Below are 20,810 nucleotides of genomic sequence, written 5' to 3'. Positions count from 1 at the left end.
TGTGATAAAAACAGAATGAGGGTTGTTGTTGGTCACCATGCAAATGTTGTTGGACACTGGGACTCACAGGTGTGAGTCGGTCATCTTGGGCCGTGTCTCTCGTTCGTCGTTGGCTTCAAAACTGCCAACCTGGGGAGGCGGTGGCCGCCAACCGTAAGGTGGCTCTTCCCCAGACCCACTAACCGAGACACTCGACACACTCACTGCGTCGTCTCGGTCACGAAGTTTGATCTGTGGAAGAAGAGCCAAGTTGCTTGAAACCAAATAATTTCACACTGAACCCTCATGCCACTGCTCCATAAAATCAAACCCCCCCCCCCCCCCCCCCCCCCTTCACACACACACACTACTGCCTTTCTCGCATCATAATCATCACAGAGGCTTTATCAACAATGAAGTGTATCAGTCTGTTGGCACAAAGGCTTCGAGCCGTAAATTGTGAGGTTTAACATTCGAAAGTATGACATGGGCTATTGATTAATTCTGATACACTTGCGGTTCTTAACATTGCGTTGATATCACAGAGCACATGGGCGTTTTTGTAGGTTTCCTTCCACTGCAATGCAGCCACCACGGCAGAATCAAACCAAACACTGCAACCAAACACAGAAGCCACTGAAAGGCAGAGGTGGGGCCATCTGTTGTTTGCAAAAAGAAATACCTTGATGCGAAAGGCACGGATGCTTTTGGTTCCTTGATCTCGATGCAGTAAATTACGAGTTTGCAATGTGTGCGGCTTGAACAAGGTAAGCAGCACTGTCAAACTTGTTACAAAAGTTACTGCAATGTGCAAGCTCCGCATACAGTTTTATTGCAAACAAGGTAGAGGTTGAGGTGCGCAAATTTTGTAAAGCTTTAGTGATCACAATAGAAAATACACCATTTCAGGGCTTAACAGCTTGTGCTGCAGATGCACCCGACATTTCTGCAGGATGGCTACCTCTGGTTGGGAATAAAAAGTGGCCATTATCCGCATCCCAGCCAGCCGGCCAGTCAGATAAGCAGCACCCCTCAACAAGGCAGAGGAGAAAAACTATGGCAAAAAACTAGAATGATCGCTTGCACTGTTGCTTGTAGGTCGCTAGTAAGCACTGATATCTCCCCAGTCAGTTAAATGAGTTTGCACACAACAGTAGCCTTTGATTCCTGCCTGAAGAAAAAAAAAAAAAGAAAAAGAAAAGAAAGAAACAAGAATGCTAGGTGCATGTTACCAAATGCCACAAGCAGTCCTGAATGCTGCAAGTGGAAATAACAAGAAAAGGCTAAAAAACAAAAAAAAAGAAGCCAACTTTTGCGTATGGTACGTAAACAAAACTCTAAAATAAAGGTTTTGCTGTAAACAAAGCTCTCAAAACAAAACACTTTGCCCATACTTTGTGTGGGCTGTAAATCAAGCCCATACACAGCAGCTGCAAGTGACAGGCAAGGAATTTCTTTTGCAGCAAGGCCTCAATGAGAGTAGGTAGATTTTTTTTTTGTTTTTTTGCAGGCTATTTTCCATGATGAGAAAAAGCGCCGGGTTGTGTCACTAAATGCAAAAGCTAAGCCATTTTCTTTACAAGCATATATTGTTTAGGCCACATTAAACACAACCATGTTGATTTCAACTCTTCTGAAGAGGAAAAAGAAGAGAGACTGATCGGTGGGGGGGGAGAAAGGTTGGAGAGGGGGGTGAAGCACAGAAGCATAGCCTCACTCCGGTGTATCATCGTGCCGCTTGGTAGCAAAACGGACATGGCTGCAATGTAACACTATTGCAGTGACGAATGCACTAACCTTTTCGAGCTGTGTTGCAACAGTCTGCCGCTCTGCTTCCAGCTGCCTGGTGAGCAACTCAAACTGGGCCTCCTGCACGGGGAAAGAAAGGCATTGATCAACACCCTATGCAAGCAATTAATCCAGCCAATTATAGTAATGGAGCTGCTGGCGGGTGTACAAGAGGGACAGTGAGGATAACTTCACACGTTTCCTTTGTTCTCAGTAAGAATTGAATTGTCATCTTAGTGACTGTGTGGCTCTACATGGCTGTATTGATGGTTGTTTGGCATCGAAAGATGCACTCACTGACCAATAAAACTTGACCCAAAAATTGTACAATGTCCGACCTCAATGTTGTCGCAGCCTGCTTGTGAAAACAACTGGCGGCCTTAATGTATTTCTTTTCTGTCTTTTCTTGCTCATATAAAAGCGCCACATTCAGTGCATGCAGCCGCTTTGTCCCCAGAATGTGGTGCTCCATTAACAAAGGAAACATCTATTTGTCCTCCAGTGTCCCTCCAAAGCAGCAGTAAATAGGCTTTGTATTTTCTCTCTTGCTTTTTCCAGAATAACTCGAAATGCTTGTTGAACACAAACACAACAAACAAACACAAAGGACAAGCAGAATGGGGCAAGCAGAATGGGGCAAGCATTTCAAATGAACAGTATTAACCAACTCAAACAACAAAAAATTATTTTCCAGAACGCTTTACTACTTAAATGCAACATTTATGTGTTATAATCCATAAATAAGGAGAAAACATGCTGTGTTACAAGAAAAACAGAAACCTATGCAGAACCAGGCAAATACATTCACTTGTGTTAATCAGCAGCAACAATAGCAACAAGAAATAGGGAGGTGGAGGTAGAACTACAGCTAGCAGTGGACAGTTAAAAAAGCAGAGAGCACAATGTCAAAACAAACCCTAACTTGTCTAAAAAGACGAAGAAAAAAAAATTCTTAACCTTGTACGCTTCAACATGACAACAAATACCCAGAGGCCTGTTACGACGAAGGCAAGGCTGGTATGAACAAATCTGAAGAAGCAGAACTACTGTGTCTGTAGGAGTGAGTAGCAAAGACTACAATAAAAAGAAAGCCACCCCCCTCCCTTTGTCTAAAAAAAAAGAAAAACATCCACCACTAATCCGTGCCACTGCCCGCAACTTGTTTTGCAGGGAAGCGAAACACCCGACATATGTGGACCGAGCCACAAAAGGAAATGCGACCGGCAGGGATAGTTTGCATGCTGTGCACCCTGCCCACAGTTGCGTGCAACACTGCCAAAGATCAGCCCTACGTAAAGGAAAAGGCAGGACAAATCCGGCAGCAGCCAACCCTTAGTTCAGTCCTATGTAAAGAAAGAGGCAGAACAAATCCAACAACAGCCAACCCTTCATTAGAGTTGCAGTCAAGTGACGGCAGCGATCAGCCGCCACTGGAATGGTCACCGTTGTTGGTTCGCCTGCCCCAAAACGAAAAAATGAAAGTGCAAAGTGAAAATTCATGCTCTTCTTTTGTGCCAGAAATACAGCCGTCATTCAGGGTATTTTTTCGTGCCTGACTGCCACCCAGCAGCAAAGGGTGCTGCGGTGCTGTACATGATACACAGCGCTTGTAGCTGCAAACATTCACTAAAGTAGAGTGGCGGATCGAGGAAACAAACAAACAAGAAGTTCAAACAGTTCCGAATGGATTTTCCGCGCAATTAAACCATATTTTCGGAACAGTGCTTAACTAGAGAGCGTTAGTGTACCGCGATCCTCCACCGCGCGTTCTAGTGCGCATGCCCAAATCCCCCTGACGCCGATAGATGGCGCCACATGCTTGAAGTCTGCATGCACACAGACCTGCCGCGTCGGGACCATTCAGCCCACGCGGGGTAGAGGGTCACGGTGGCGGATCACGCTATACTAATCTCTCAACTGACACAAAGCGCCGGTGACTCGCGCGATTTATTAAAAGAAAACGCATTTTAATTCTGATGGCTTACAGCAACAAAATAACAGAGGTAGAAGCGCAAAACACAAATCGTAATGTGGAGACATTTAGCACATCGGGTCCAATCAAGCGTGCGCACTAGATACTTGCGGTACGCACTGTGCTATGCTAAATCCAACTAGACTGCAGTGGCAAACAAATATGCGCATGCGAGGTGGCGGAGCGCCGGCGGAAGAACAGGGAGGAGGAGGAGGAAGGGGGGGGGGGGTTACCTCTTCGGCTCCTGAAATGGCTACTACGCGACACCTCATTCGGTCAAAAAGGCGAAGCATATATTCGCTTACTATTTAGCACCCATCTGCTAGTTAAGATGGCGGATAGTCTGAGACAGCGATTCGAACCGACTACATATATTGTAAATGTAGGTGACCACTGAAAAGTGAGACAAAACTAAAAAACATTAGTGGACCGTACGTCCCGATTCAGAGAGCCACATTTTATTTCTTGCAAAAATAGAGAAGTCTGCAGACGCAGAAGCTACACTTTGGGTATCGGCCACTCACCCGCGCACACCACCAGCCCAATTGCAAGCAACCCCCCCCCCCCCCCCCCCCCCTCCCTCATTTCAGCACTTTCTGCAACGGCAGGGTGCCTGCTGCCCGTACGTAGTTCGTGTGCCTCAATGTAGGAGAGGGTGCACGCATTGAGGCCCCCTACTTGTAGTGTCACCAAGCGCCTTCCCCGGCGGTAGTCGAAGTGCTAGCGGCGGGTGCTATCGATCATTCATCGCCGCAATGACGCCGGTTCTCGCCCCTGCTAGCCCTGCCGCCTCGCTTCTAACGGCCTAGAACACACACATCCTGGGTGAATGAGGAGAGGGCTTTTTCGAAAGACAAACCACGAAGAAAACAAAAATTGAGGCTAGGAAAAGGTTCGACCGGGCCCGCAAAGCGCGGAAGGGTGTAACGCAGTCGGTGATATGCGATGGTGTGGACAAGGGGAATGGAAAGGAGCGCTTCCGTGACATACGGAGAGCGCGAGAGAGGAGGACGAGGGTCGTGTGTTTCGGCAACACAAACAACACCAGTGAGCGCATTTAAAGTAAACAGTGCGGCTTCCGACAGCTAGCTGCTCATATCTCCGGATGACTCCACCTTGTCACCGACGACGAAGGCTGAAGAAGGGAACAGTCCAGAATTCTAGGAGACACGTCCTAGTCGCGCCTCGTAGCGTTATTGCCCCGGGTGAACAGAAAGCAAGTATGCGGTGGTACTTCAATGTGAAACAAGTCTATTTGTGGCGTGGGCCAATGGTCGTAAGCCTTCGCATTTCAAATACAAAGGGGCTCAAAATGAAAACAGCAAGACGCTGGCTGGAGTGTGGACCCGCCCACGCTAATATGTGGACGGCTAGGACCTCGATGTACGGGAACCGCGCGGGAATCCCGGAAGGAGGCCGCAGCAAGCGAAGGGGATCTGTGTCGCTCATGAATGCGACAGCAGCAGACCTGACATCGGCGGAGCAGTGACAGGAGGAGGCCCCTCATTCGCCTCTTATCAAAACAAAGACGTCAGAAGCGCCGACAGCGCGGTAGCGGCAAGACTGCGCTCACCGTTCAAACAAGAAGCACGACTGGAATGGTCTACGCATGCGCCTAACGCCGAAGTCCGCGTGTGGAGATGCGTGTAAAAATTGCGGTTTAACGAATTCACCGATAAAACAAGCGAGCCAAGAACAACACGCCCTTCAGTATTTGGCTGCCTGTGAATCTGTAGCTGCCGTCACGATGCAGAGAAATATTTCCACACCGTATTTTCCACTTTAGCGGGCGCGAAGTGTAAGTCGCACTGCTATGGCCGAACCTATGCCCCCCCCAAGAGCTACGCCAAAAACGAAACCTAATTTTCCCGGCATTCTCCACGGTTGGTGCCAGCTATATAGGTTCCAGTAACATTGAGAAACTCCACGAGTTCCACGGGATACAACCAGCGTGATCTGCAAGCATCTGCCGGCCGGGTTGCGGCCATCGATCCTCTGGCGCGCCCGACTACAAGCACGAACAGTTCGGGTCAGCCGCTATCGCTTCGTCCTCGGTGAACAAGGCGACGACGTAAGGGAAGTGACACTGAGAAGCGACGCGGCGGCGGCAACAAAGGTACAAGCGAGATGGGGCAGCGGAGAAGGGAGGACAAGCTGGTCCCACCGCGACAGCAAGAACAGCGACGCCAACGTCGGCGACTACAGCAGCGCGCCACCCGAATCTACCCCTCCTCCTTGTCTCCTCTGGCCGACAATCGGAGAAACAGACCAGCGAAAGAAGCCCGAGAAACAACAAGAGCAGCAGGCACAGATCACGATGACGGCTTTCCTTGTTTGAGTGCGAGAGAGAGATGTTCCAGAACCAGTCTTCGAAGCCGACCGCTGTCATATATCGCCGTTCCATTCCCGCGAGGCCGGTACTGCTCGGTCGTCGCACAGGGTTTTTGTCGCGCGGTCGGTGTGTGTATGTGATTGCTCCCCCGTATTTTTTTTATGTATTTTTTTGCCGTTGTCGTTGCTGTCTTTGTGTGGCTGGTGGTCGCGAACGCGCAGCCAGCCATGTTTCGTGCTCACCCATAAATAAGATATTAAGGGACTCTACCCGGCGTGGCTGTGCCCTGGCGTGCGAGAAAATGTATAAACGTACGGTCGAAAGTGCGCCAAATTACTTCCGGGGTGCGCAAGCGACGATGGAAGTTTCGCATTCGACAGAGAACACGCGTCACCGGTATATGTAGCGGTTTGGTTTGGTTTGTGGGTTTAACGTCCCAAAGCGACTCAGGCTTTGAGAGACGCCGTCGCAGGTCTCCGGAAATTTCGATTATTGCTTTTCGCCTCCACCGGGCAGGGATTCGATCCCGCATCCTTGGACACAGTAGTAGTAGTAGTAGTAGTAGTAGTAGTAGTAGTAGTAGTAGTAGTAGTAGTAGTAGTAGTAGTAGTGGTAGTAGGTGATGGCAGCTAGCATATTATCACACACACACACACACACACACACACACACACACACACACACACACACACACACACACACACACACACACACACACACACACACACACACACACACACACACACACACACACACACACACACACACACACACACACACACACACACACACACACACACACTGTCGTCTTCAAAGCGGGGCCCACGCCTCGAAGAGTTTCAAGTGCTACCACAGCACTGAGACAGCCTTTGATTGCGAAAGCAATGCTGCTCGCAGTTTGAGCCTTCAGCGTGGAACGGCGGTGACCACCATTAACCTTTGACCTTTAGACGAACCCCGTAGACGACCCCAAGCTGGCAGGAGCTGCCAACTTGGGTCTCTCGTTTCACATGGGACGGTTATGTCAGAATCAGCCTGCCAGGGCCCCGGCATTCACGTTACTCCTAGAGCCCAATAAGGCACGTTCATACGGCTTGGTTAAAGAGGGGCTTTATGTGTGGGCTGGGGAAGAAGAAGAAGAATGCTCGGTTACCCGCAGCTATTGCTTTCGCTCAATATTCGGTTCAGCAGCGTTGAACTCTTCTAATTTTTTGGGCTGGTTTCCTACATGACCTGCTCCCCGGATCGTTGCGCAATTTTCCTGCTCCCCTCTAATATCGCGTGCTTGGATGATTCCGCTGCTTCGTGCCGCGGCCACCACGGTCCAATGCGCCGGATCTGCAGCAACTCCCCTCCACCCACCGTGTTGGACCGCAATTGCATGCAGAGCGGCCGTGAAAACGGGAGACTCGAGCAGTAGGACAGGAAGCGTGCTACAGCCGTCGCCGAGTGACGCGGAGGGCCAACACCATCAATTAGAGGGGACTGCGGGCATCGTTTCCATGCGCAGGGCAGGTGAACGCAGTGTTCCATCCGCAAACAGGCGCTACACGGTTCCCAGACACGTTTTGTTGGGACTACGGAGCAAAGTGCGTGACTATAACATTTTTATCATGCGGTGTCATGAAGTCCCTAAAGTAGACGCATATACAGTGGCATCATACAGTGGCATCATACAGTGTCAAGGTACACTGAATGTAGGACACGTAAGATTCGATAGACGCCTGGGCGCGGGCCGCAAGGATTCTCTTAGCAGTAAACTGTGGGCCAAATTGTTTGGCAGAGTTCGCGGAGCTTCTGTTTGCAAATATTGGTCAACTGCTCCCCGTGCCTCTCGTACCATGTCTAGCGCCGTCCCCTCAAAGTAGAAAACAACGTTTGCAAGCACGAGCGTCGGGTTCCATTGATTGTAAGAACACTGGCACCCTACTGCAGACAATGTTTTGGTCCTTTTCAACACAAACACACATTTCCCATTTCATACGGAAGCATGCACATGTCGCTTGCACATAAGCCTCCGTTCGCTGGATTATTATTATTTTTTTTTCTTTTCGCGATTTTATTACGTCTTCTGTTTGGAGAGCGCGCTCGAGCCGCATATAGGCCAACCCGGCGAGCGCTACAAAACCGTAAGCGCAGAAGAGCGGTCACGAACACCACGCACGAGGAAGGGGGCCTCCCTCCCTCCTCACAAATTTACTGCGACCTAATTGCACCCATACACATCCCAAGTGAACTTCCCGTGCATCCGCACTTATTGGTGAAATGTCTTTTCATTCAGCAAAATGCAGCCTCAACTGGCGGCACTAGAGCAGTTTGAAGTGCCATAATTGGTACATCCGTGCCTGTACAGCTTCGACCCTGAATGTGACGCAATCAAATAAAACCAATGAAGCAAATCGTCTATTCTCATCGGAGTACTCTGACACGACAGGCCCACGAGGACCAGGCAGAGCAGGCACACAGCAGTTGGAACCCCCGTTCCGGCGGACATCCGGCGGGCCGCCCGGAGCCCGCCCAGCCGTGACGGGGAAATTGAAGCACGTTTTTCTTGCCACTGCCAACGCCGCGACAAACCTGAAGAGAAAGAACCGCTCCGCTTGTGAGTCGTGACACATTTATTTTTTTTTTACCCACTTTTGTTTCTTATGCAAGAGACGACTAGACCGAGTCATATATCCAACCTCAAAAATCGTCCTCTTTCTCCCCGCTCCGCTCAAAAAACGACATACTACTTTATGTTACTCTATGCTCTGTCCTGCGGTCTTCCCGAACTCCCCTTCCTCGAACATCGCTCCAGCGGACCGCGAAGGCGTGCTGGCACGCACGCACACAAACGTGCGGTGGTTATCGTTCTTCACGCGAGACGGCGTCGCCGTACGCGTAAATTACGCAAACGAGCCGGAACGCCGCACATGGCCAGGCATGTGTAAACCGTGCACTGAACGTAAGCGTTACGCACATAAAGCCTTGCTCTGTCATTTTTCTGTTTCCGTTAGACCGCGTAAACATTCCTGGCCGGCAGTGCGGCATGAGATAGCGGCATAGTCACGTGACTCTCGCAAACCAATCGAGAGTACGTGATATTGCTGTTGGAAATTCCGCGTTTCTAGCCGAATTACCGCTGAGTTGCGGCCGTTTACAACTGACCGGCGCTGCAACCCCTATGGTGCGTATCGATAGCAGCGCCGCGCGTTTACTTTTCCATTAATTTATTGCAGAAATGCTACATTATATAATGTTTTTTGGGGGGTGTCCTCACCATAATATATGTACTTCGTTTCTCCTATATTAGCCCTGCACTGATAAAACCTGCCGCCTGAATGGTGTGTTCCGTGGCAGTGTCGAGTCACAGGCAACGAGCTGTTGGGACATGTTTTCGTATACTTGACCAATTTGCGGAAGTCAAGCCTATCAGCAAGGCTTGTTTTTCAACCACAAAGCCTCTTATTCCTCGACACTTTCTCGGTCGCTTTGGAAACAAGGAGGCAGGTGTGCCTTGGAACACATTCACACTTGCTGTGTTCTGCGCTTTGGGGTCCTGTGCGTCTCCGACAGAGCCAGCCGGCGATCACGTCGACGGTGAACACTTGAACAAGCCGAGGTGAGCGCCCTATGTTCCCTCACTAGGGCCACGGCTGCGGACATTTCTGGTAGTGGCTTGAAGTGGGTTATTAACCGCCGTGACCCCAAGCAGTTGGCGCATGAAGACTGGTAACCAACACGAGTTCTTAGCGTCGAAATTGAAGTCGCCGCAGATGATAAGGGGAGCGTCCGGTCTTCTTCCGTGGTTAGCGTTTTCATCGAAAGCTTTCTCGGCGATCGGCAGCAGCACATGGAAGGTTCCGCCGCCGCCGACGCCCTTATGCGAGCTCATAGATGAACTCTTAGCAATACAGGAGGGAGTTTACGAGTAAGATATGCAAAAAGAAAAATGGTAGTTGATACACGAGTATACGACTACGTTTTGGACAAGTGACGTCATGTGGTGCATTGAAGCAATTCAAACAAAATTGCGGTGCGAATTAACCGCGCCAGATGGCGCCACTAGTCCATCCATGGCACAGGGCTAGACTCTTTTTCAATAACAACCTTGCACCTTCGCAATGTCATTACTGGAGGTAGTAAATTAAAAACAGTATTCATAGTTAGTACCCGTTCACTTGACATTATTCTGAACTAACGCTTACTACAACAGCACGTGAGAGTTTCTAAAAATCCTCTGGTAGTCACCGGTCGACATAGTGATATTTGCCTTGGCGGATGGGACCGGGACGGATAATTACACGAACTGGAAATGTAGCCGCTAAGTGCCTTCCTACATTAATGCGCCGAATCCGAGGACATGCGGGCACCTGGGCAATGAACGAGCTCACAAGGCTTCACTAAGCTGCTCCCAGTGCAGGGACCCGCTTCTAAACCAACCGCAACGCATTCCGCGCGAACCCGCCAGTTATTGCCACCGACGACCTCTAGCCGCCAGTGAAGCGTCGTATTTTTAATGTTTCCTCGTTTTCAGCGTGCGACCTACCGTGACAAAGTGTCGGATGCGAAGCTCAGCCACAAGATAATGGTCGCGGGACACGATATAAAAGAGGCGACCATCGACCGAATCGTGGTTGTCAACGCATCTCCCTACCGGACTCGGCAATGTATCTGTAACTACCGCGGTTCCAGTGTTTATTACATTGGCGGCAGTCAGGCACGACCATCAGAGCCCGCTCCGAATAAGAGGAACACGGAAAAACAGCAAGAAAAAGGAGCCAGTTCAGATAACTACTATTGCAACACTAGCATTGCCACAATAAATGTCGCTCAGCACTGCTCAACATGCTGCAAAGACACGCGTAGGGCGCCTCGATGCGAAAGACATCGAGACACCACAGACATGCGTAAAGCCCTTGCAGCTGAGGTTCTAAGGGAGCACTTCAGGTGAGGCTCGAAGGAAGTACCTTTGCAAGACAAACTGAACCACCTTTGCAGGCTGCGAGGTTCGAAACTGGGTTTGGGCCCACTGCGCGCCCTGCAGGGACGCCTGTAGGCCTTTTTCATCTCTTTGCTTCACTGTGACTGGATAAAGCGAAGCCATCGTTAGAGCGAAGATAAAAACCTCTCTAGGTTACGACACGACAGTGCCAACGGCTCCAGTGTGTGCGACTCTCATTGCGTATCCTCGTTATAGTGCACGAGCACCTTAATTTGCGTTAACGCAAGTAAGTTGGGCTACAGTTGGTACGTACTGATGGTAAATGAGCGCGAAAAAGACGAAGACGGCAGCGAAGACGACAACACGTCACAAGCGACCCCGATTTGCCTATTATTCCGCACATGCTCGTTAGCATGTACACGACTACAGGTTGCCACGCTACGAAACACCCTCGTATCATCATCATCATCAGCCTGACTATATCCACTGCAGGGCGAAGGCCTCTCCCATCTTTCTTTACTTAACCCGGTTCTGCGCTAGCTGCATCCACTTGACCCCTGCGAACTTCTTAATCTCATCCGCCCACCCAACTTTCTGCCGCCCCCTGCTAAGCTTTCCTTCCCTTGGAATCCAGTTTGTTACCCTAAGCGACCATCGGTTATCCTCTCTTCGCACTACATGCCCTGCCCATGTCCATTTCTTCTTCTTAATTTCCACTAGAATGTCGGTAACTTGAGTTATTTCTCTGACCCACTCTGCACGCTTCCTATCTCTTAATGTTACCCCTACCATTTTTCGTTCCATAGCCCTCTGGGTTGTCCCCAACTTAAGTGGAACCCTCTTGGTTAGCCTCCACGTTTCAGCCCCATAGGCGAGTACAGGTAAGATGCAACTGTTGTATGCTTTCCTCTTGAGCGATACCGGCAAGCTGCTAGTCATAATCTGCGAGTGCTTGCCAAATGCGCTCCATCCCAATCTTATTCTTCTTGGTTTGGTTTGGTTTGTGGGGTTTAACGTCCCAAAGCAACTCAGGCTATGAGAGACGCCGTAGTGGAGGACTCCGGTAATTTCGACCACCTGGGGTTCTTTAACGTGCACTGACATCGCACAGCACACGGGAGCCTTGCTTTTCGCCTCCATTGAAAAGCTGCCGCCGAGGCTGTTATTTCCTTTTCATGGTCCGGATCTGCGGTTACTACCTGTCCTAAGTAGACATAATCGCCTACTACTTCCAGCACTTCGCTACCTAATGTAAACTGCTGTTTTTTCCCGAGGCTGTTGAACATTACCTTAGTCTTCTGCATATTGATTTTCAAGCCTACCTTTCTACTTTTCCTATCTAGGTCATCAATCAATATTTGCAGTTCATCCCCCGAGTTGCTTAGCAAGGCAATGTCATCACCCTCGTATACCTTGATCTAAATCCCCTCTTTAATCATCCCGTATGTACGTGCCTCTTATCGCTCAGTGCAGCTAACCTAATTGGCAGCTCCTGCCAACTCAGCAAACTCACATGGTTCCACGACGTCACACAGCCCGCCGACCAATCAGTGTCGGCCATGTCACTTGCGAACCAGCACGCGCCTGAGGCACTCGCGATTTTTCACTCAACAGACGCGCCGCCGATTTTTCCGAACGGTTCGAAGCGACATTTAATGATGTCGCTTTAAAGCACAATACAATGGCGAATTCTCGCATGCAATCGAGAGTTCCTCGTCTTGTGTGCGCTACAGCTTGAAAGTATGAACCAACAAGCTCAAATTTCGACATTATTGCCGATAAAAGAAACTGTCCTGTACTACGCCGCGCTTTATTAAAAGTTCATCTAAGCACATCAGTTCAGTTCAGGCGTTCAGTCGTGTCCGACTCTTCGTGACCCTATGGACCATGTCACGCCACGCTTTCCGGTCTCTCACTATCTTCTTAACATCACATAACTTTATCTGCAGTGCCTCGAGGATGCCATCTAACCATCGCGTTCGCTGCCTACCCCTTCTCCGGCAACCCTCAACCTTTCCCAAAATCAAATCTTTCTCCAGCGACTCCTCTCTTCTCATCAGATGACCAAAGTAGCTGAGCTTTAACTTTAGAATTTGACCCTCCAATGAGCAGTCAGGGTTTATGGTCGACAATATCGACTGATTTGATCTTCTGGCAGTCCAAGGAACTCTCAAGAGTCTTCGCCAGCACCACAATTCAAACGCGTCAATTCTTCGGCGGTCAGCCTTTTTCACAGTCCAACTCTCGCATCCATACATCACAACTGGAAAGACCATAGCACGAGTTATACGGATCTTGGTTGGCAGACTAATGTCTCTGCTCTTTACTAGGCGGTCAAGGCTAATCATTGCTCTCTTTCCCAGAAGCAAGCGTCTCCTAATTTCATGGCTGCAGTCTCCTTCCGAGGTAATCTTGGAGCCCAAGAAGAGAAAATCTGTCACAGCTTCCACTTCTTGTCCATTGATGCTCCAGGACTTGATAGGGCAAGACGCCATGATTTTTGTCTTTTTAATGTTCAGTTTAAGCCCAAACTTCTCACTCTCTTCTTGTACGCGCATCAGAAGTCTCTTGAGTTCCACTTCACTTTCTGCCATTAAAGTGGTATCATCCGCATACTGCGTCCATCGCAGCCTACTGCCTGAGTCGCTTCGAGATGTTAAAGCACATACTGAGACACAATAAATCGCGTCTTTTTTTTTTTTTTTTTTTTGTCCAGAAATAAACCGCTAATGACGAAGAAAACAGAACGGAATCTGAGAGGGAATTTCAATGCTCTCTCGACTCACTGATGTTATACTATTCAGATTCCATTCATTTCAATGTCCAGCCGCGGCGGCTTAGTGGTCTCCAGGCAGCTCGACAAATGAGCCGGGATACCCGGGTTCGATCTCAGTCACAGCGGCTGCGTTTACAGTGGGAGCGAAAAAACAAGGCCCCTTTGCGACACGAGGGATATCAGGGCAACTTCGGGTTGCCGTAATTATCCACAGCCCTCCATTACTGCGTCCATCGCAGCCTGCTGCCTGAGTCGCTTCGAGATGTTAAAACACTACCATCCATTCCTTCCCGCCCGGCGTCCATCCCTGGGTGAGTCGGGACAGGAGAATCAGATCAACCGACCACTATGAATGGAACTGACTTGGGTGAAAGGAATCAATCGTCATGTTTTTCTTGCTCCGTGACCCCATTCACATGCATGGTTCGCTGCCGGACGGTCGGCAAGAACCAGTAAGGTCTCGGACCACCGACATGCCATCACTGCTCAAGTCCCCCCTCCTCTTCGCGACTGGCTGGTGGCCGATCACAAAGACCGACGAAGGGGGTACGCAAGGCGCAGCTCCATATGGCTCCCAAGGCCGTAAACGGTTTTGGTTATTATCACTTTTTGAAGCCAAACTTTTAAAGAGACGGTGTTCGCGGCGCTGCCAAACAATCTGTCAGTAACGCTGACAGGCGAATTATGGAGGTCGCGACAGTCAGCACCACTCCTCTTCCACAAATTCCCTCCTACTACTCTCTCTCTTTCTTTCTCTCTTCAGAAGCGCCTTTTCATCCATTTCCTTCAAAACACGCAGAGAACCGTCGCACCGCCGTGCGCGGAACTCAGCACACCTTCGCGAGCACCTGACTTTGACGCTTCTGATTCTGGCGATTTGCGTGCATTTGCTCTCTCCAACTAAGAATGCCCAAAGTCCGCCAAGGAAAAAAACGAAATAAAAGAGAAAGCATAAGAAATCAGGAAGGAAAAAAACTAAAGAACAAAGACATAAAAGCAGAACTGGAACGGGCATTAGAAATGAGTTAAAAAAAAAAGAGTGGGTGTAGAGAAATCAAGGAATTAAAGTGTATGCCGCCTATCGGGTCATGCACAGCGGCGACATCTTCCGAGCTCTATCAGTGCTAGTGGGGGACATTAAAAATTCAGAACCATTTAAAGCGCCACGCTATACCCTCAGGAATAAAAATTGGGAGCAGAATTTAAACACATGCGGGTCGTGTGAAACAGAGAACCCGAGACGTTATCGCTGCAGCGTTAGTGTTATCAGTACAGCGGTGAGCGCGTAGACGCCCAAGCATGCCGCACTGCCCGGAGATCTCTCCGCGCGACCTCTCACACACTATCCACTCTCTCCCCACTTCCCGATCCGGGAAGAGGCCCTGCAAGGCTCGGAAACCCGATGCGGAAAGGCGCGAGCGGCCGTGGAGTGAAATATCGACCCGCTCTGCTCCAAGCGAGGACAAAGAGAGGCGCAGTCGAACCCCCTACACACACACACACACACACACACACACACACACACACACACACACACACACACACACACACACACACACACACACACACACACACACACACGCACACGCACACGCACGCACACGCACACGCACACACACACACACACACACACACACACACTTCGCATCCTTTACTGTCCCTCCCTCCCAGCCTCGCTGTCTCCCGCTGACGTCACTGCGGGCTGCCCGCCAGGCTTCCCCTTTCTGTCCTGCATTCCCCCTCGCGGAGGGCTCTTGTACACTCTCCTCTGTTGCAACCGGCCCTCTCCCACCTCTGCTCGGTCTCTCAGCACTGCAACCGGGCACAAAAATCCCTCTCTTCCCTGTACCCGCTCTCCGTGGAGAGGAAAGCGACTGGGGGAGAGTTCCATCGGCTGCCGGGAAGACGAGGACGAGGGATTCGCTTTCCCCAATTCTTCAGGCGCCAGGGGAAGCGGCGGTGCTTTCTTTCCCAAACGGGAGGAGAGATGGATGGAGCCGCAGAGGAGGAGGGGTTCGTTCCCTAATGCCCAAGGGCTCGCGCCGGGCTGGTCAGTGGCCTGAGCTCATATATAAAGCTATGGAGCGCGCACACTCGACCTTCCGTTCCCTGCTCGGCGCCCGTTCAGGCGCCGCGGGTTCCCGTCCGTCCCGTTTTCATTTCTCTTTCCCTCTTTACCCCTGCTCGACGCGGTGACGTCATTCGGAAGCCGGGCGCTTTCACCAAACGCTGATGACGCTTCCAAAGCCGAGAAAAAGTGACGCGTCGAGCAAGTTCTGCGCAAAATAAATAAATGCAACACTGGTTAGCTGCTCGACATTCCGAGAATTGACGAGGCGCGTTTGACACGGAAGTTTCTCTCCCTCTCTATCTGGGAAGGAGGCGGGAATGATATGCGAACCGCTTATTTACAAGTCAGAACACCTACACGTTCTCTTCACCGCGCTAACCAGAATGCGCGAGGCTGTGTTTCGACAGGAAGCGCCAGGCAACCTTCCTCATCCCGACTGTCACGCTTCTGAGAGGCGTCGCAATGAAAAGCCCTTTGGCACTGCGCTTCAGAGCGCTCGCAGCACGAACTCTCGGCTGGTGCATCGTTACACTCAAGCGAAGCCAGCACTCGAAGTCAGCTTATAAATACCGCACTGCAGTATAATGCTACAAATGCGCAGGTGCCAGGTGTTTCGTTAAGGCCGAAGCCTTACTTGTGCTCATGAGTGCTGTGGACAAAACCGACCACAGCAGTGGTAAAAACGTAACGTTATTTCGTTTAAAAACTGTGACGTAACCATTCTTTGTACAGCGTTCTGGGTGGCGTCCTACCATTTCTCTTCCCATTTAGCGTCCATATACCGACGACATACTGTGTGCTGTTCGTCGTAACTGTATGCGTCAAACCAAGAGGGACCATGGTGCGCACTGCCTTTACCCCCCAACCAAACCAACTAAAGACGTTTATCAATTGCCAAACTCTAAGCTATAGTTTCTCAATGCTAAACCGACAAGCAAAAACACGGCAAACAGTGCTTTCGAACGGATTAATCGGTTTAAGCGCAGTTAGATAACCCCGGCTAATTTTTAAATGCCCACGTGCGCATTTTACACGAAACACATATTTGTGCTATACTGGCTATCATTCATGACTCAAGTGGCGTTTTATTCAATTGAGGGACGATGGAGAAAATCGGGACGAGGGAAGGCAGAGAGGATATTGTTCAAGAGGGTGTTCCTATCGGCTACTCTGCGCTGACAGAGAGAGATGGAAATGGAAAGTGATGACCGAGCACAGGGCTACGAAACGGTAGCTCTTCGTGGGCCTCCTAGACCACTGATGGTTGCTGCCACCGTCCGAGGGCGAGGCTATAGCGAGGCACTGCAGGGCAGTCGCCCAGTAAATGGTCGATAGCCTTTCCTCAAAACCACACGGCCACGCGTAGGGCGCATTCGAAATAAGTGCTGCTTTGCAAAAGCAACACCGACCCACAGAAGACAGCTCAACGTTGCTTCACGTCGTGGTAAGTATAGGCGGAAGACGAATGTTTGGTCCAGTGTCAAATGCATTGAGCTAACGATTGAGAAACGCCCGTCTTCAAAGCGGCAAGTGTGAGCGCCCGCGCCAGCTAGCGAACTCTAGCTATAGTGTAACCAGAACGTATTCCAGTACACTCTGGTCTAGCCACTGCGCCCACCTTTGGCACAAGAATATCCACGTACAGGCGGCAGCGTCCGCGGGACATTTTCCTGCGGTGCCGCAGTATCCCAAAGAAGAATATAGCAATTATGTGCAACCATGATGTCCCGCTTGCTTCATGCAGGTTCCGTTAATGCGACTCCCGAAACGCAGCGCACGTGCAGACTCAGCACCATACATGGCAAAATTACTTTTGAAAAGGAATTAAATTAAATTACTAATTACTTTGTTGAAAATCGCAGAAAAGTAATTAAATTACATCACCCATTATTGCTCCCCAAATGTAAGGAAATTACATTACAATTACTTCTACTGAGTAATTCAATTACTTTGAAATTACTTTCTAGTTTCCATAAATGCAAAAACTAAGTAACGCTATTAAACAAAACAACAACTTGTACACCAGAGTATTCTAGTTGACTATAGTTCTGCTCAATTCTGTCTCCTTTTGCCAATCCGTTGCGCTGGCTTCGGATTGCAACACGTCGTTCCTGCTTTCGCGCATTTTACTAATTGTTGTCTATTGAAGGAGTGATGGCGCACTTTAGTAAAAGTAATTTCGAGAGGAATTAATTACTCTGCCGCGAAATTACTACCAAAAAGTAATTCACTACATTACTAAATTACCAAACTGAAAAAGTAATTCATTACATTAGAATTTACCGAAAAAATAATTAAATCACAGTAATTTCATTACTGTAATTCAATTACCGCCTTGTCTGCTCAGCACACGCGATATACGTGAGACACGGTCGCGGACTGCGTTGGAACAGTCTGCAGGCCATAAGATGGCGCCACTAGTCCGGAGAACCAACGGGGCCAACGTGCTGCTAAAACTCGGCAGTTATCACAGAAAAAAAAAAGAAGAAAGAACTGCGGAATTTCAAAAGAAAAATGAAATAACATTACGACAACGGAGATGAACGATAGGTAGCAGCGCGAGCGAAAGCCTTCTTTTTCCTGCACTGGGCACTGGACAGCGCCTCCTTGGAGCGAATTCCTTCGTCGGGACACCTGATCCCGGAAGCAATTTATCTGAGACGTCCGGGAAACGTCACGCGGAAAGAACCCCCCGAGCGTCGTCGCGTTGCAAAAGCTGCACCCGGGGCCCAGTTTCGTAACTGCCCGCTGCAAAAGAGAAGTTTTGTTTGCCCACGACGCTGATGACAGGCGTGTCATCACACCTCACGTTTCCCACACGTACCAACAAACGCACAGACAACATATTTGATCGGAAGCGCCTGGCGTACCTACGCGTCGAGAGCATTTCCGTCGCGTTGTTTACTGCATTGTGCCAGATATCTAATTACAGTGAACAGTTACGAAAGCCCAAAATATTACGGAGAAGTCCGCTATCGGATACCCAGCCTCGATGCGAACCAATTACTACAGGATGGGCAACATGTTGCACCGCTTGGGAAAACGACGGCGCCTAATTTCAGATCCCGCATCGATGGAATGGAAACGAAGAAAACTGTTCCATGAATAAACGCCGTTGATTGTTCTGGCCTGCTCCCTTGGCTGGGGGACGCGATGATGGCATACTCCTCCCTCTATCTATTTTCCTCTTTCCATACCTCTAACTCTACCCCCCCCCTCTACTATATATTTTCTTTTATATACATGCAATTTTGGTACTAGACCGTTGTATTTATTTTTTTATTTGACTTTCCTCACCCGCGATACATTAGTGGTGCGAGTGAGATTCAACTTTGACCTCAATCTACTCTGTCCCTGTCTACGAAAGCAGTTTTCGAGGGGAAAAAAAAAAATATCGCGGAGCCTCCACTTTGGACCTTTCGAGGAATAGCAGACACGCACCATCGATTGACCAAACCCGTTTCAACGTGCACTTATAACTACACACAGGAGCACGCTTTCCGCGTTTCTCTGCGCCGAAATACGGCGGCAGGGAATCGAACCCTCCACCCGACACCACGCAGTAAACCACAGTGAGGAACAGAAAAAGAAGTTTCTTGTCCTCCCGGCGCAAGTTGGACGATGCCAAGGAAAGAGAGCGGCTCTGTTCAGAGAGCAACGGCCCCGTCGTCGTCGTCGCCGCTAGCGCAGCCTGCCTGCCCTCCGAGACCGCGCGGGGCTGCGGGGACGCTTTTATTGATGAGGCTTCCTCCGCGTCTCTGGAAAAGCGGTTTTCCCTTCCTTCCTCCCTCCCTTCCTTCATTTTCCGCCATGCCACGTCGTCGTCTCCTTTAAAATGCGCGCACGGTTGAATACGAAAAAAAAAAAAAAATTCACTGCACCCCCCACCATCCCCCTCGGGGCACGCGAAAGCAAACTGGAGTAGTGCATCCCAGCATTTCCCTCATTTCAACTTTGCGGAGTACAGACAGCCAGACAAGAGGGAGGGCAAAAAGAAACGGCGAAAGGAAGCCGCTCGATTCGATTTTCTTCGGTGGCCAAGTTGTGTGTGCTCGAACGCACGCGCGCGCAAACTCGGCGTTTCGTAACAACGTTTTTTTTTTTTTTTTTTCATTGTTCCTTATTTCGCTCCACAGCAGCCGCGCTGCGCCCATGGGCGAACAAACGAATGAACGGACCAACAAGAGGACGGACGAATGGCCGGACCAACAAAAGAGAGGGTCCGCCAAGTAAAGGAACAACGTGACGAAGGCGTCGCCGCAGTTACGACGTTCCGTCGGCGCCCGCGAGACAATTTCTCTCAATAAAAATCTGCCCCGCACCTTCCCTGCAGGAAGTGCGCCAAATTTGATCGCGAGGAGTGCGCCATGTTATTCGTAACATCTGTTTACCTTCGAGAGTTTTTGGTCGCCGTGTGCGTCTTGACCAAGTCGGGGCCGTGTTTCGCGCATGAATCGCGAGAACTGCTCTGGATACATGTCGGAAGCTAGTGACGTCTACTATACTCTCGAGACAGCCAACGGTATTCCCAGTCCGCATTTGTTTCAGCCGCAAACACCAACACATCCACAGAGTACGAACGCACTCAGTCTTTGCCGAAGGTTTCGAGCCCGAAATGGTTGATTCTAAGTACGCTGTATGGCTCGTAATGCACCCGGGTATATAGGGCCATCCAGAAGTGCTGCTGGGGTCCTTTCACGTGGCTTATTAGAAACAGACCGACCGGGCTCTGAAGCTTATACAAAGACTGTACTCCTCAGTAAACCGAATATGCTGCTGAAGCCAAGAGAGAGAGAGAGAGAGAGAAATAACATTTATTGCACCCGTCAAAAGGTTGGTGAGGATCCGAGGCGAAGCACTGTCCCAACCATGTCCTCCCCCTCAGCCGTCGACCTGGATCCCTTGGATCTGAGCGGCGGCCAGAGCAAGACGGATGACTTCTCGTTGCCCTTTTTCGTCCTGCTT

The 20,810-nt window shown here is 49.9% G+C and overlaps 1 protein-coding gene across 7 annotated transcripts in view; it reads right to left on the bottom strand.

Moving 5' to 3' along the window:
- The window catches only part of p120ctn (adherens junction protein p120), a 93,877-nt gene that overhangs the window by 33,543 nt on the left and 39,524 nt on the right, over positions 1 to 20,810 (bottom strand). For all 7 annotated transcript variants that reach the window (XM_084577213.1, XM_084577217.1, XM_084577212.1 and 4 more), the window contains 2 exons: positions 1,777 to 1,848; positions 68 to 231 (listed from right to left, as the gene is read on the bottom strand). In XM_084577213.1, the coding sequence (XP_084433339.1) occupies positions 68 to 231; positions 1,777 to 1,848 (236 nt within the window). The remainder of the gene's footprint in view (positions 1 to 67; positions 232 to 1,776; positions 1,849 to 20,810) is intronic.

Source organism: Amblyomma maculatum, chromosome 8 (assembly GCF_055883805.1).
Source record: "Amblyomma maculatum isolate TAMU_Amacu chromosome 8, ASM5588380v1, whole genome shotgun sequence".
Lineage (NCBI taxonomy): Eukaryota > Metazoa > Arthropoda > Arachnida > Ixodida > Ixodidae > Amblyomma > Amblyomma maculatum.
The sequence above is the reverse complement of the archived record's forward strand: the minus strand, read 5'-3'. Positions and strand labels throughout refer to the sequence as shown.